The sequence below is a fragment of the Canis lupus genome, chromosome 10 (assembly GCF_003254725.2).
Source record: "Canis lupus dingo isolate Sandy chromosome 10, ASM325472v2, whole genome shotgun sequence".
Taxonomy (NCBI): domain Eukaryota; kingdom Metazoa; phylum Chordata; class Mammalia; order Carnivora; family Canidae; genus Canis; species Canis lupus.
In genome coordinates, this window is record NC_064252.1 from 44091715 (window position 1) to 44108886 (window position 17172).

General features: G+C 38.1%; 1 protein-coding gene across 3 annotated transcripts in view; it reads right to left on the bottom strand.

The window, feature by feature from the left end:
* Positions 1 to 17172, bottom strand: part of EIF5B (eukaryotic translation initiation factor 5B) — an 85753-nt gene that overhangs the window by 4738 nt on the left and 63843 nt on the right. For all 3 annotated transcript variants that reach the window (XM_025464122.3, XM_025464117.3, XM_049115458.1), the window contains 7 exons: positions 5873 to 6004; positions 5027 to 5209; positions 4732 to 4893; positions 2992 to 3123; positions 1614 to 1745; positions 1430 to 1506; positions 1149 to 1313 (listed from right to left, as the gene is read on the bottom strand). In XM_025464122.3, coding sequence (XP_025319907.1) covers positions 1149 to 1313; positions 1430 to 1506; positions 1614 to 1745; positions 2992 to 3123; positions 4732 to 4893; positions 5027 to 5209; positions 5873 to 6004 — 983 coding nt within the window. The remainder of the gene's footprint in view (positions 1 to 1148; positions 1314 to 1429; positions 1507 to 1613; positions 1746 to 2991; positions 3124 to 4731; positions 4894 to 5026; positions 5210 to 5872; positions 6005 to 17172) is intronic.

The window sequence follows — 17172 nt, forward strand, 5'->3', positions numbered from 1 at the left end:
CAAGGGCTGCCCTGCTGCCTGGACACCTCACTTCATTCCCTCCAGATCCCTATTTGAAGGGGAGACCTACAGAGCTGAGCTGCTGCCCCCTGCCACACTGCTGGTCACGTCTCTTCCCTGAATTAGGGTTTTCCTCCTCCCCTCTTTGGCACTTACCCTACTTCTCATGTGTTCACTACTTGTATCCCCTGAGCTGCAAGAGGAGGGGGGGACCTGGTCAGGGTCACTGCTGACTCGTCCAGCACCTGCAGTGAGCCACCATGTTACATGGGGCAAGCTGTGAGGTCAGCTGGAGAAGCAAGCTCTCTTCCGATAGAATACTTCCCTTCAGTTCAGTCCCTCACCTTCCACATTCTCATATTGTTCCTTCCTTCCTGTGTAATACCAAATAAGGAACTCCAAACAAGAGGATTTTAGCAACTACTCACCAATTGATGAGACCCACGTCTGCCAATTTGAAAACTAAAAACTAAAAGGCTACAGAGCTTTGTTAACACACTGCTGGAATGCCTCAGATGGGCAGAATTTATGATTTTTAATACATTCCATCAGGATGCAGCCTCTTCTGTTTGAGCAAATGCCATGCGCTTCTACTGTCCACGTACCTTTCTTGCACAGATGTCCCCCACGGGTCTGAAGTTTGCCTATTGCCACCTTGCTTTTAAGACCTACATTAGTACCTGCTTTCTCTAACCTCTGAGAAGAATTTTGCTTTTATGAAAAAAGGCAAAAAGCAAAAACACTTAGCATTTGTTTTACAGTGAGCCATTAAGAGTCAGTGGGTACCCCAAAGAGAGTGGCCCCGCTGAGCTTGTTCACAGGTACCACACTCAGCATCTCACTATCATGCTGCCGGAGCTGTGTCTGTCTATGAGCAATTGGCCTTCACCTCAATTTTTTTTTTTAATCTGCTATCAAGATGTGTCCTAAGATAGCAGAAAAGCATGAGAGAGATTATAGTTTGAGCCTAGGAGTGTTCAAAAATTTCCCATATGAATTAATGGTAATTGCTTCTTCCCTTTATGCCATTTTGGCTTATGGAAGGTTTCACAGGAATGCTCTTTCAGGATAGTGGAAGCAGCCTGCATTTGGTAATTCTTAACCACTTCATTGCCAAAGACCCAAAGTAAGTAAAATCACCAACTTACTTAAATTCTTCTTGTTTCTGTTTCTTGTAGTCTTGTCTATATTTCGTAAAGGCATCAAATAAATGATAAATAATTTCTGCACTAAAAATTCTAACTCCTAAACTATCAGCCATTTCTTGTGCATCCCGTTCAATTCTCACATCAAAGGCCAAAATTACTGCATACCTGAAAGGTTCAAACACAATAAAGATCATTTGGTGAAACACAGAGTATGTCACGAAGGACTGTTTGAAGACAACGAGTAATATGAAAGCCTTCACAGCAGAAGAGAAATTACTTACTGGGGATCATGTTCTAGCATCACTGAAGCCTTCATAACATCTTTTTTATGGACTGGACCAATGTTAATTCCTGCATACTGTAGAAAGGGAATTTCTGAGCTTAAATGCCTGTGTCCAGTAAAAGAAACAGAACCACCAACCACAACCACCACAGACTCCTATAGAGTCAGGTAGGATTACTTACGGGCACTTCTGATGTTTTTAGAAATTCAAGTAGAGCTTCCAAAGATCCCAGTGTAGATGCTTGAACATAGACTCCTTTTTCTTCCAACTTGATAGCATTTAGCGTCTGCTTTAACTCATGGATCAACTCATCCTTGAAAAGAAATTAAATTTGACAAGGTTGTGAATGCATCTCTATCAGCAATGCCTTAGAATTAAGCTGCATTTTTTTTAAAGATTTTATTTATTTATTCATTGGAGAGAGAGAGAGAGAGAGAGAGAGAGAGAGAGGCAGAGACACAGGCAGAGGGAGAAGCAGGCTCCATGCAGGGAGCCCGACATGGGACTCGATCCCGGGTCTCCAGAATCACGCCCTGGGCCCAAGGTGGCGCTAAACTGCTGAGCCACTCAGGCTGCCCACATTTCTGTTTTTTTAAATTAAGTATTCACCTGAAAATAGGAAACCAAAGCTAAGAAAAAGTAAGACGTAGCAGAACCTGTGCTAGAAAAGAGGCAGCGATTCGGGGGCCAAATCTGACCTGTGTCCCACACTTCACCTTTATCTTACACTTCCTAGTACTGAGATCTATTGAGCTTCTGCTGTGCTTCGCAAATAAGGTAGACTAGGTGAGCAGAATGAAACAAAAATAATCTTTTCAAAGTTAAAAGCACTTTATAAATATAATGTGTTATGGAAGCCCACAGAGTCTGCTTGAATGTCTTTCCTGAAATGCCTCAGCATCCTCTTCCTCTGTCACTGCTCCTTTAGAGATTTTCCCCAGGAATAAGGACAGTCACATCCAAGCCATGAAGGATGCAGCAGTCCATGCCACAGCTGGGACTGGCCGCAGAGGAAGGCTGGCCCTCTTCTCACTGGCCCTAAGGTGGACTGATTCCCTGATGGCGGTGACTTGATGCTGCCAGGACACAAGATAAGCCAATATGCTAGGAACAGAGAGCCATCTTCTCTTTGGCAAGTGAGTATATCAACTCAAAGTTTGCTTTTGGGAAACTATGCTAGACTCCAGTGGGCATCTACTCCTACAGACACATACACAAGCTTTAAAACGACTCCTACTTCCTTGTAATATTTTGAGTTTTGTCTGCGTATTCTGACATCTAAAAACATGAATAACTACTTCTGGTCTTAGATTCATTTTTTATTTAAATAAAGTGTATATTTTAGAATTCTAGTGTATATAAATATTACTTATGTTAATTCACAGGACTGTGCAAACTGAAGTAATCTAAAAGCATCAACTATTTGCTATGAGCCTCCAGGTAAAGCTTCACAAAGACAAAGGTGCCCACTTCATCCATCATTACTAGGATGTGTCCTGCGGACACACCAGCAGGACTCCAATAACTCTAGAGGGGAAAAAAATTTTTAAGTAACTTACTTTAAGAACTGGGATTTCATCTTCTTTATAAGCCACCAGGAGGGGTAAACCAGCCAATGTCTTCTCTAGGTCTTTTCCAAGAATCTTTACCCCCTGAGCTGCTTCTACTTCTTTATGCTTTTCATACTGGTTCTGTAGAGATCAAAACATTTGTTACCACATTTATTTGCAAAGTGGCTGGCAGTAGGAGATGATGTGAGAGATAATATTTTTAGGATCATGGGGTAGGGAAATTTTTCTTAGACACAGAAAGCAATAAACACAAAAGATTGATAAATTCACACTAAAATGAAAGATTTCTGTTTCTTAAGATACCATAGAAAAGGTGAAAAGACAAGTCACAGAGTAGGAGAAGATGCTGTGATGCATACAAGCCACTAACAAACTAGTCTCCTGACTATACAGACTATTCCCTAATTAATCAAGTCAGACAATGCTGGAGCACAGAGACATTTCACAAAGGAATGAACTTCAATGGTTAATAAACATACAAAATGCCCAACCATATTTCAATCAGGCAAGTACCAAATGAAACAACAAGCTACCAGAAGTGAACATTTAAAAATCTGACAGCATCAAAGAGCTGACAGAAGTGAAATAATGAAAACTCTAATATACTGCAGATGAAAGTGTAACTTGTTGGACTCACTGTAGACAACAGTGTGGCCTTATCCAGTAAAACTGGAGCTGAGCATAAGTGAGGACTCAGCAATTCACTCCTAGGCATATACCCTGCAGAATCTTGCACAGTTGTACCAAGAGATAATACAATTATGTTTGTAGCAACAATACTGTTTCTAATAGCAAAAATTTAAAACCTGGAGATAGCCTACAGTTGCCACCAACAGGAGGACAGATAAATAAACCATGATTTTATATATATATACACACATACATACATACATACACATTTTTTTTAAAGATTTTATTTATTTATTCATGAGAGACACAGAGAGAGCAGAGACACAGGCAGAGGAAGAAGCAGGCTCCATGCAGGGAGCCCAATGCGGGACTCGATCCCGGGTCTCCAGGATCATGCCCTGAGCCAGAGGCAGACGATTAACCGCTAAGTCACCCAGGCGTCCCAACCATGATATATTTATGCAGTAGAATATCCCACAAAAAAATGACCTATAGTTATATGCAAAAACATGGGTAAATCTTACAGGTGTTTTGTTTTGGTTCTTTGACTAGAAGAAGCCAGATACAATGGAAATGAGAATGATCCCACTTATATGAAGTCCATACACAATTTTTAGGGGCACACACTCAGGTATTAAAAAACTATTTTTAAAGGCTATTAATTACTACCATAAAAATGGAAACATGGTTAACTTTTAGGAAGGTGTGGGGGTGGCTAACACCCATGAGAGGCACACAGGCTTCCAGGGTGTCAGCAATGATCTATTCTTCATCTGTTTGTCTGCTTTTTAAAAATCTGTTGAACTTTTCTATGTTTTGTGTAGTTTTCTGTATTTATTTCATGATAAAAAATGTTTAAAAACTAGTCAGGGTAGAACCAAAACAATATACTTCAGTTCTCATGGAAAGCTCAGATGAAAAATAAGAACATGCATACATCTCCATCCTGATGGATGATCCCTTCCGCATGAAGATACCTAATATAGGACAAGGAGCGAGGGCATATTAGGCCAGGCAGCTCTTGAAGTGAGGAAGTGACCTCAACAGAACTTACACTGTATATGTCCCCATGTGTCAACATTTACCACCTAGGCTTACCTTCACCCTTAATTCCTTCATAGGAGGAGGTAATAGGAGGCCTCGAATCTGAGTTACAATGGGCCCTTCTACTCCAGGAACAATAATTGTATCTCCTTCCTTCAAACGCCCATTGATCAGTATCACATCTATAGTGGTGCCCATTCCTGGTAGAGCCTTAACCTGAGAGACATAAGTGTAAAGGGAATGAGATATGATATACTATGCTGACTGAATCTAAAAGCAGAAGACATCCCCACCCAAGAACTCACTGTTAAAGGAATAAAAGAAAATAAACTGAAAAACTCATCAGTACCTCCATAACCTGTGCTCTTAGCTCCTCACACTGTGCAAGTCTCTTGCTTAACATGGTCTGAGTTAACTCAACAAGAAGGTAGATCAGACTTCCCATACCATCACCAGTATGCGCAGAGGTAGGTACCAAGGACACAAAAGTACGGGGATCCTTATTCTCATAAAACAAAGCTGCATTCAAACCCTAGAAACATAAAAAGCAAAAATCATTCCAAAAGGCCAAGCTGTGGAAGGAAACATCCAGAACAGTATGACTGATTAGATGACGGGCAAGTAGCTCGTCTTTCTGAAATTCCTCAAAAACACTCAAGAGATCATGCATATTATGTAGTTCTTTCACAAAAAAGTAATTTCTTTCCAGGTTTTCTTTTTTTTTTTTTTTGACCGATTGGGAGGGAAGGGCAGAAGGGGAAGGGGAGGCAGAGGGAGAGGGAAGGGAAAGAGAGGAGGAAAGGAGGGGGGGGAGAGGAAGGGGGGGGAGAGAGAGAGAGAGAGAGAGAATGAATCTCAAGCAAAAAGCCAGATGCAGGGCTTGATCTCACAACCCTGAGATCATTGACCTGAACTGAAATCTAGAGACAGACACTTAACAGAGTGATCCAGGCACCCCTTCAAATCAACTTTATTTTTAAAAATAAACATTCAGATTATAAAAATAGATCTTTGAAGTATTAGCTAATTTAAAAAGAAAAAGGGATAGGGAAAAGAATGGAGAACACTCCTTGGCATTGATAAGGGAACAGAACCAACATTAGTGAAAATGTTGGCTTTAGTATAAGGACAATAGAACAAAAGTAAAAATATTCTATGATATAGACTCTTCATCAAGAAGGAAAAGTTTTCTTACCTGCTGTGCAAATTCCACAATAATAGCCTTTGCTCGCTCCTCAAATTCATCTTTTGTATTCTTTTTCTGCTTCTTTAAAGTAGCAGCCACATCAGAGTCAGGGCTCTTTTTCCAATCATACAACCTATCAATCTGGAAAAAAAAAATATTTCATGAGAAACATCTTTAAAACATTCAAAACACTTAGGAATTTAATTAAGGCTAAAGCTTCTAAAAATTCCTAATGTATATTAAATATATTCAGGAGAGTGTGAATTACTCAAATATTTTATTATACCAAAAAGCCTGTATAATAACCTGCTTAACTGCATCCCCTCTTAAATTAGAAACTTCTGAGGTAACATGCTGCCCATCAGCTTCCAAACCAATTTATGAAAGGCTGTCATTTGTTTGCAAAAGATGAGATCCTAGAATTATCTTAGGATAATATACTTATTAGTGTATTTTTTTTTAGAATTCCAAAATGGCTTTGTTTAGTAGTCAGAATAATAGCAAGTATCATCAGGAAAATTATACACCAAAAAAAATAGAAAATAAAAGATAATTACATCCTATTTTAGAGAACAGCCCATCTGAATTTTTATTGCTCAAATTATATTTGCTGTTAAAAAAATCACGTATTTTCCTTCACTTTTCAAGTGTGATAAATGGGTATAGAGAAGAAAAACTATTTAGTAGTAAAAACAAAATCTATTTCCTCAGTCTAGAACCACAAGAGTCTGCCCAAATCTGAATGCTACAGAAGAGAAAAATTAGTAAGTAGAAATAGCCCCAGAAATGACAAAGATGTTGTAATTAGCATATGAGGTCCTTAAAATAGTTATTATAAAATATGTGACTTTAAAGGAAAAACATGAAACCTGTGGACCTAAAAATATATATATAATTTAAAATAAAAATTCACTGGATAAGCTTAATAGCAAACTACATGATACAAAAGACTGGAGGCCTTGAAGATGTAGCAATAAATACTATCCCAACTGAAGCATATGAAAAAAGATGAAAGAAAACCTCACTTATGAAAAATATATAACCAAAAAATTTTTTAACTGATGAAGACTACAAGTTCGTAGATCTAAGAAAAACAAACCAAAGTAGGATAAACAAATTATTACATAATCTCAATTGTGAACCCTTAAAGGTTCTTAAAAGCAATCAAAGAAAAAGGAAGACATATTACATACAGGGAAACAAAGACAACTAGACATAAAAACCATAAAGCAATGATGAAGGAAAATTTTTTTTTATAGAAGGAAAAAAATTTTAAACCTAGAAGTCTGTATCAAGTAAAAATATTCAGGAAATAATTTGATTCAAATGATAATAAAAGCACAATACACCTAAGCAGTGTTTTTTTTTTTTTTTTTAAGATTTTATTTATTCCTAGAGATAGCGAGTAAGCACAAGTGAGGGGAGGAGCAAAGGGAAATGGACAAATGGACTCTGCCCTTAGCACAGAACCCAATACGGTGCTCAATCCCATGACCCTGAGAGCACAACCTGAGTCAAAATCAATAGTTGGATGCTGGGATCCCTGGGTGGCGCAGCGGTTTAGCGCCAGCCTTTGGCCCAGGGCGCGATCCTGGATACCCAGGATCGAATCCCACGTCGGGCTCCCGGTGCATGGAGCCTGCTTCTCCCTCTGCCTATGTCTCTGCCTCTCTCTCTCTCTCTCTGTATGACTATCATAAATAAATAAAAATTATAAAAAAAAAAAAATAGTTGGATGCTTAACCGACTGAGTCACCCAGGAACCTCTCAGCAATGCTTTTAACAGTGTGTAAAACATACCCTTCAATACTTCTATTAGACAAGAAAAAATATCTGAAATCAAAAATCTAAGATTCTACCTTAAGAAGTTAGAAGAAGACATGACAACTAAAACAGAAAGAAAGAAAAATGATGAAATTAACACTGGAAATCAAGGAGATTAAAAAACAATGAGCTGGTTCTTGGAAACAAATTTCTATACTAATTAGAGAAAAATAAAAACTAAAATAACCTGTACTTGTTTAAAGAGATTCTATGCAGATCTGGTTCCTGGTGAATTCTACCAAACATTTTATCATTTATACACACACACACTCTTTCAGAAAATGAAGGAGGAAATATTTCTCAATTCATCTTACAAAGCAACATTACTCTGATATCAAAATCAGACAAAAGACACTACAGGAAAGGAAAATTATATAGCAAAATCATTCATGAATATGGACACAAAAATGATCAGCAACAACTTATCAAATCAAACCTGGCAATATATGAAAGGGATACTACATCATGACCAAGTAGGTTTATTCTAGTGATATAAGGTTGGTTTAACATTTAAAAATAGTGCTGGAATAACTGAGTATCATCCACATGCAAAAAAAACAATCTTGACACAACACAGGTCTTCCATGTAACAAAAATTAACTCAGAATAATCACAGACCTAAATGTAACCTACAAAACTCTAAAACTCCTACAAAACACAGAAGAAAATGTGATGGCCTTGACTCTTTAGATACTACACTAAAGGCATGATCCATGAAAGAAAGATAAGCTAAACTTTATTAAAATTAAAAACTTCTGTGAAACAGAGAGTGAGTCTAGAAAGTGAAATAAGAAGCCAGACTGGGAGAAAACATGTGCAAAAGTCATCTGATAAAGAAACTGTTTCCAAAATATATTAACTCTTAAAACTCAAAAGTAAGAAAACAAAGAATCCAATTTAAAAATGCACCAATGGGACGGACGCCTGGTTGGCTCAGCAGTTTGGCACCTGCCTTCAGCCCAGGACATGATCCTGGAGACCCGGGATCGAGTGCCATGTCAGGCTCCCTCCATGGAGCCTGCTTCTCCTTCTGCCTGTGTGTCTGCCTCTCTCTCTCTCTGTGTCTCTCCTGAATAAATAAATAAATCTTTTAAAAAAATGTACCTATGAATTTGACACCTCAGAAATGGCAAATAAGCACGTGAAAAGACATTCCACATCTCAGAGAACATCTTCAGGAAACATATTAAAACAACAATGAATACCACTATATACCTATTAGATGTAGTCCAAAACACAATACCAAATGCTGGTCAAGATGTAGAGCAACAGGAATTCTTATTCGTTGCTGGTAGGCTTGCAATTACACTTACAATCACTTGAGAAGAGTTCAGCAGTTGCTTGCAAAACTAAACATGCTTACCATACAATCCACCATCACACTCCTGGGTATTTACCCAGAGGAGCTAAAAAACATGTCCATGCACAAATCCGCACCTCTGTAAACAGAGGTTTACAGCAGCTTCATTACTAACTGCCAAACTTGCAAGCAACCAAGATGCCCTTCAATGGATGAATGAATAAAACTGTAGTGCATCCAGACAATGGAATTATTAAACAAAATGAATGAGCTAAAAGTAAAAAAAAAAAAAAAAAAAAGAGCCATGAAGCCATGAAAATACATAGAGGAAAGTTTAATTCCTATTTTTAAGTGAAAGAAGGTGATCTGATAAAGCTTATTCCAGAACGCTGTACAATCCCAACTATATGACACTCTGGAAAAGGCAAAACTATGCAGATAGTAAAAAGATCAAGGATCTTTAGCGGGGGGACTGGGAGGTGGGAGAACAAACAGCAGAGCAGTAAGATTTTCAAGGTCGTGGTAATACTTTATGACACCAAAATGATGGATACAGGTCATTATACATTTGTCTAAACCCATAGAACGTACAACACCAAGAAGTAAACTATGGACTTTGGTTGATTATAAGTCAATGAATTTTCATCAATTATAACATATCACACCCTGGTGTGGGAGGGAGTGTACAGAAAATGGGGGAGACTGTTTCTGGGGGAGGAAAGGTATGTGGGAAATCTCTGTACCTTCTCTTCAAAATTGCTGTATATGTTAAATGGCTCTAAAAATAATAAAGTCTTGATAATAAAAAGTAAAGTCCCCTCAAAACAGCAACATTAGTTCATCTTATGGAAGAGGAAAAGCCACATAAATATCTCAAGAGATGGAGAAGAGCCATCTGACAAAAAATCAAAACTCATGACTTAAAAAAACCACAAATAGCACTTTAAACAACCTACGGCTGACATTATATATAATTGGTGGAAGACCAAGGACTTCCCCCAAGATGGAGCAGAAAGCAAAGTGTCTGTCATTATTTCTCTTCAACATTGTTCTAGAAGTTAGAGCAGTAAGAAAGGGGAAAATTTACAGAGCACACACATGAAGGGAAAAAATAAAATAGCTATTTGCAGATAATATAATTGTATAGATGGAAAATCCCACATGATCTACAAAAGAAGCTAGTAGGCCTAATCAGTGAATTCAATAAGATCACAAAATTAAAAATGAATACATAAAACTCAAATATGTTCCTATATAAATTTAAAACTAGAAATCTAAAATTTTAAAATGGTATTTACAATAGCACCAAAACCATGGCATACTATGAGATAAATTTAGAAAAATATGTCTAACACATGGACACCAAATATCACCAAAAGAAAATAATTAAGTAGATGTAGAAATATGTTCACTTATCAGAGGACTCAATTTTGATAAAATGTCAGTTCTTACAGAATTCATCTACAATTCAAATCAAAATTCTAGAAGGCTTTCTGTAAAAACTAAGAGGAAGATCCCAAACTTTATATGAAAATTCAAGGACCCTAAAATAACCAAAACAATTTTGAGAAACAAAAAGTTAAATGACCACTATCTGCTTCCAAGACATTACTATAAAACTATAATAATCAAGATAGGGTAAGGTCAGTGGGAGAGAGAAGATAAATACCAAAAAGGGACATATATTATATGCATGGCTTAATTAATTTTCAACAAAGATTCAAAAATAATTCAATGGAGAACTTCTGGTCCAAGATGACAAGATATAGGAAGACAATGAACTCACCACCTCAATGGATACACCAAATCTAACCTATTTACAGAGCAATTCATCCTGAAGAACTAAGAGCTGACTAAACAGCTTCTACAAACAAAGACCACAAGGAGAACGGCAAAACAGACCAAGACACTAAACAAAGAGAACCCCCATCCACAACACTGCGAACTGCTGAATGGAGGGACAGTATTGAGGGACTGTGAGCAGGTTTGTCTACCCTGAGGTACAGAAAAAAAAAGCTATGGCTTGAAAGGACAATTAGAACATAAATCAGTTCTAGAACCTTGCCTAACAGCAGAGGAACTGCTGAAACCCTCTCCCAGTACTGTCAAGAGGAACTTTCTAGTGCCAGTCTACATTCCCCTCCACCCTGACAGCACAAACAGGGGCATGGTCCAGGCATTCTAGCTGGCCTAACACCTCAGTGAGCCCAGAATCCCTAGCCCACACTAGCCCAAGCCATCCCATCAAGGTAGCTACAGTGCAATGCATACCAGGACATGCTTGGCCAGCCCATACTACAGCTCCAGCAGTCTTGTCAAGGTGACACAAACAAAACACCCTAGAACACTCCAAGACCACACCACCTCAGATCCAGACAACTTGCCAGGGCACCTCTGGTATAGAGCATGTCAGAACCCGGTAACATGCTCCCACCCCGTTATCAGCTTAGACTCCAGACAAATCGCCAGAGAACCTCCTGCACAGAATACCCAAGAATACCCTTGCCCACTCCCACCTTGGCTTCAGCCACCCTACTGGGGTGCCCCCACATGGAGAGCCGTGGAAGACCCCTAGCTTGCATGTACTTCAAGTTCAGCTGTACTCCCTGGGTGCCGTTAGTGCAGGACTGTCCCAGCCTGTGCCCACTCAGTTTCAGCTGTCCCATCAGAGTACTCTCTGCAGAGAGCCCCAGAATCCTGTGTCTAACATCCACTTCAGCTCTGTGATGCTAGGGAACCCTCTGAGAAGATAGTCCTGGGACACCCTAGCTTTCACCCATTTCACCTCCAGTTGTGCTGTCCTCTGGGTGGAGAGCTGCAAGAATACCTAGCTTGAATGCACTTCAGTTCTGATTATCATACCGGGGTAGCCCCAACATGGGAGTGTGCCAAGACCCACAGCTCACGAACACCACAGTTCTAGCCAGCCACCCAAACGCAATAAGCACAGGAACCCATACACAAGATCATTCCCTCTAGTTAGCTGTTCCACCTAATTCATACAAACAGAGGAAGAAATCAAAACAAAATGACAAAAGAATATATGCAAAACAAAAGAACGAGACAAAAACCTCAGAAAGAATTAAATGAAATGGAGGTGAGCAATATGCCTGATAAAGAGTTCCAATTAATGGTAATGAAGATGCTAACCGTACTGAACATGAATGAACTCAGAATTTCAAAAAGACATAGAAAATATTTTTAAAAAAAATCAGAGTTGAAAAATATAGTAACTAGAATGAAAATACAATAGAAGGGCACCTAGATGGCTCAGTTGGTTAGCCATATGCCTTTGGCTCAGGTCACGATCCCAGAGCCCTAGGACTGAGTCCTGCATCAGGCTCCCTACTCAGCAAGGGGTCTGCTTTTCCCTCTCCCTCTGCCCCTCCTCCCTGCTTGTGTGCACAGTCTCTCTCCCTCTTAAATAAATAAATATTTTAAAAAATACATTAGAGAGAATCAACAGATTTAAGGATGCATAAGAATTGTTTAGTGATCTAGAAAACAGGGAAATGGAAAGCACCAAAGCTGAACAGAAAAAAACAAAGAATTAAAAAATGAGGATAGATGAGAGATCTATCTACTATCAGGCAAACAAACATTCTCTTTATAGAGATCCCATAAGGAGAGGACAGAAAGGGACAGAAAACTTACTTCAGGAAGTAATACCTGAAAACTTCCCTAGCCCTTGGAAGGAAACAAACATCCAGGTCCAGGAAACACTCAAAGTTCCAAACAAGATGACCCCAAGGAGGTCCATATTGTAACACATAGTTAAAATATAAAAGATGAAAAAGAAGGAATTTTAAAAGCAACAAATGAAACAACTAGTTATATGCAAAAGAATCTTATAAGGCTACTACTATCAGCTGATTTTTCAGCAGAAATTTGCAGGCCACAAAGGAGCAGAAAAGAACTACAACCAAGAACATTATACCCAGAGCAAGATCATTCAGAATTGAAGGACAGAGTTTCCCAGACAGAGGTGCCTGGGTGGCTAGGCTGGTTAAGTGCTGGTTAAGCATCTCTCTTTGGCTCAGGTCAAGATCTCAGGTTCCTGGGATCCAGCCCCATGTTGGGCTCCTTGCTTCTCCCTCTGCCCCTCCCACCGTCATGCTTGCACTCTTTCTCCGAAGTAAATAAAATCTTACAAAGAAAAAAAAAGTTTTCCAGGCAAAAGAAAAGTTAAAGGACTTCTTCACCACTATACCAGCCTTACAAGAAATGCCAAAGAGATTTCTGTAGGTGGAAAAGAAAAGGCGGGCAGCCACGGTGGCTTGGTGGTTTAGCGCCGCCTTCAGCCCGGGGTGTGATCCTGGAGACCCGGGATCGAGTCCCACGTCGGGCTGCCAGCATGGAGCCTGCTTCTCTCTCTCTGTCTCTGTCTCTCTCTCAATAAAATAAAAATGAAGTTCTTCTGGACTATGTTCGAATGAGTGTGACCACCAAATTAATATAGACTACTATATACTTTGGATGTTATAGATGAAACTCATGGTAACAACAAACCAAAACCGTAATAGACATACAAAAGAGCTCCAATTGTGACACTAAAGAAAATCATTAATCACAAAAAAAAAGAGCAAGAGAAGAAAGGAAAAGAGAACTACAAAAACAACCAGAAAACAATTGACAAAATGGCAATAAGTACATACCTATTCATAATTACTTTAAATGTAAATGGTCTGAATGCTCCTTTCAAAAAAACAAAGGGTGACACAATGGTTAAGAAAATAGAACCCATTTATTTGCTGCTTACCAGAAACCCACTTTAGCCCTAAAAACACATGCAGAGTGAAAGAGAAGGGAAAGAAAAAGCTATACAATGTGAATGGAAGTGGAAATGAAAACAACAACAACAACAACAAAACAAAACACGGGGCAGCAATGCTTAAATCAGACAAAGGACTTTAAAACAAAGACTACTGGGGTGCCTGGGTGGCTCAGCGGTTAAGTGTCTGCCTTTGTAAAACTCAGCACATGGTTCTAGGGACCTGGGATTGAGTATCACATTGGGCTCCCTGTGGGGAACCTGCTCTTCCCTCTGCCTGTGTCTCTCATGAATAACTAAATCTTTAAAAAAAAAACCAAAAAAACAAAAAAAAAAAAAACCACCACACAAAGATTATTACAAGAGACAAAGAACGGCGCTACATAATAAAGAAATCAATCCAATAAGATGATACAACTGTAAATACTTACGCACCTAAAAGAGCACCTAAATACATAAAGCCATTATTAACAGACATAAAGGGAAAAACTGCAAGTAATACGAGAATAGTAAGGGGCTTTAATACCCCATTTATCTCTATGGATAGATCATCCAGGTATAAAAAAAAAAAAATCAATAAAAATAAAGTGTAACTGAATGACACATCTGACCAAATGGACTTAACAGTACATGCCGTGAAACAAAAGAATACATTCTTTTCAAGCGCACATGAACATTCTTCAGGAAAGATCATTAGGTCACAAAACAAGTTTCAATAAACTTAAGAATGAAATCACATCAATCCTTTCCAACCAAAACAGAATAAAAAATAAATAAATGACAAGAGAAAAACCGGAAAAAACGTGAGGGCTAAACAACATGGTACTGAACAACCAGTGGGTCAATGAAGTATTCAAAGAGGAAATTTAAAAAAACACCTTGAGACAAATAAAAATGAAAATACAACAATCCAAAATCTTTGTGATACAGTGAAAACAGTTATAAGAAAAAACTCATAGCAATTCAGGCTTATCTCAAGAAAGAAAAATCTCAAATAAACAATCTAACCTTATACTTAAAGGGACTGGGGGAAAACAACAACAACAAAAAAGCCTAAAGTTAGTAAAAGGAAGAGAATAATACACATCAGAGAAGAAATAAATGAAAGAGACTATAAAAACAATAGATCAGTGGAACCAAGAGACAGTTTTTTGCAAAGAAACAAAAATTAATAAACCTTTAGACTCTTTGAGAAAAAAAGAGGACTCAAAATCAGAAACAAGTAACTGACACCACAGAAATACAAAGGACCATGAATCTGTTACATAAAAATGATATGCAGGAGCAACTGGATGACTTAGTCCATTAAGCATCTGCCTTCAGCTCAGGTCATGATCCCCGAATCCTGGGATCAAGGCCCCTGCTTAGTGGAGAGTCTACTTCTCCCTCTGCCCCTCCCCCTGCTGGTGCTCTCTCTCTCTCTCTCTCTCTCTCAAATCTTCAAAAAAAATTATATGCCAACAACTTTAACAACTTAGAAGAAATGAATAAACCAGAAAATCAATAAAACAAAACCCAAACAGACCAGTTACCAGTAACAAAATTGAACCAATAATCAAAATGATCCCAACAAACAAAAGTCCAGGACTTCTGAAACCAAATGGCTTCACAGGTGAATTCTACCTAACATTTATTTATTTTATTCTTAAAAGATTTTATTTATTTATTTATTCATGAGAGACACACAGAGAGAGGCAGAGACACAGGCAGAGGGTGAAGCAGCTCCATGCAGGGAGCCCGATGTGGGACTCGATCCCGGGTCTCCAGGATCACGCCCTGGGCCAAACGCAGGTGCTAAACCGCTAAGCTACCAAGAGATCCCTCTACCTAACATTTAAAGAATAGTTAATACCAATTTTCCTCTTGTACTATTCCAAAAACAGATAAGGAAGGATAATTTCCAAATACATTCCATGATGCCAGTATTAACCCAATTCCAAAACAAGACAAAGACACTACCAGAAAAAAAAAAAAAAAAAAAAAGAAAGAAAGAAAAGAAAAGAAAACTGCAGGCTAATGCCTCTGATGAACACAGATGCAAAAGTCCTCAACAAGATATTAGCAAGCCAAATTCAACAATACACTGAAAATGATCATTCACCACAATCAAGTGGGATTTATTCTGGGGATGCAAAGATGGTTCAATATCCAAAATCAGTCAAGGTGATATACCACATGAACAAAATAAAGGACAAAAATCATAAAATCATCTCAACAGGTTCAGAAAATACATCTGACAAACACCAACATCTGTTCATGATAAAAACTCAACAAAGTGGGTTTAGAGGGAACATACCTCAACATGATAAAGGCCATATATAACAAACCCACAGCTAACATCATATTCAATGGTGAAAAACTGAAAGCTTTTCCTCTAAGATCAGGAACAGAGCAAGAATGTCCATTCTTGCCACTTTTATTCAATATAACACAGGAAGTCCCAATAGTAGCAGACACACAAGAAATAAAAGGCACCCAAGTTGGTAAGAAAGGGATAAAACCATCACTGTTAGTGCACGACAGGATAATATACAGAGATTCTGCTAAAACAAATTATTAGAATGCATGAATTCAGTAAAGTTGGGGAATACAAAATTAACATACAAAAATCTCTTACATTTCTATACACTAATAATCAAGTAGGAGAAAGGCAAGAAAATCATCCCATTTACAGTTGTACCAGAAAGAATAAAGTATCTAGGAACAAATTTAACCCAGAAGGTGAAAAACTGGTACTCTGAAAACTCTAGGACACTTATAAAGGGAAAATGACACAAACAAATGGAAAGATATACCACACTCATGGATGGAAGAATACTGTTATAATGTTCATTCTACCCAAAGCAATTTACAGATTCAATGCAATCCCTATCAAAGTACCAATAGCCATTTTCACAGAACTGCAACCAATAATACTAAAAATGTATACAGAATCAGAAAGGCTCCAAATAGCTAAAGCATTCTTGGAAAACAAACAAACAAACAAACAAAGCTGGAGTTAGCACAATCTTGGATTTCAAGCAATGTTACAAAACTACAGCAATGAAAACAGTGATACTGGCACAAAAAACAGACACAATTCAACGGAACGGAGAGCCCAGAAATAAACCAATGCTTATAGGGTCTATCTATTACAAAGGAGAAAGGAATATACAATGGGGAAAAGACAGTCTCTTAAATAAATGATGCTAGGAAATCTGGACAACTACATGTAAAAGAGTAAAACTGAACCACTTTCTAACATCATACACAAAATAAACTCAAAATGCAATAAAGACCTAAATGTAAGACCTGAAACCATAAAACTCCTAGAAAAGAACACAGTAATTTCTCTGACGTTGACTATATCAATATTTTTCGTTTCCTTTTTTTGTTTTTAAGATTCATTTATTAATAAATGAGCAGGAGGGGCAG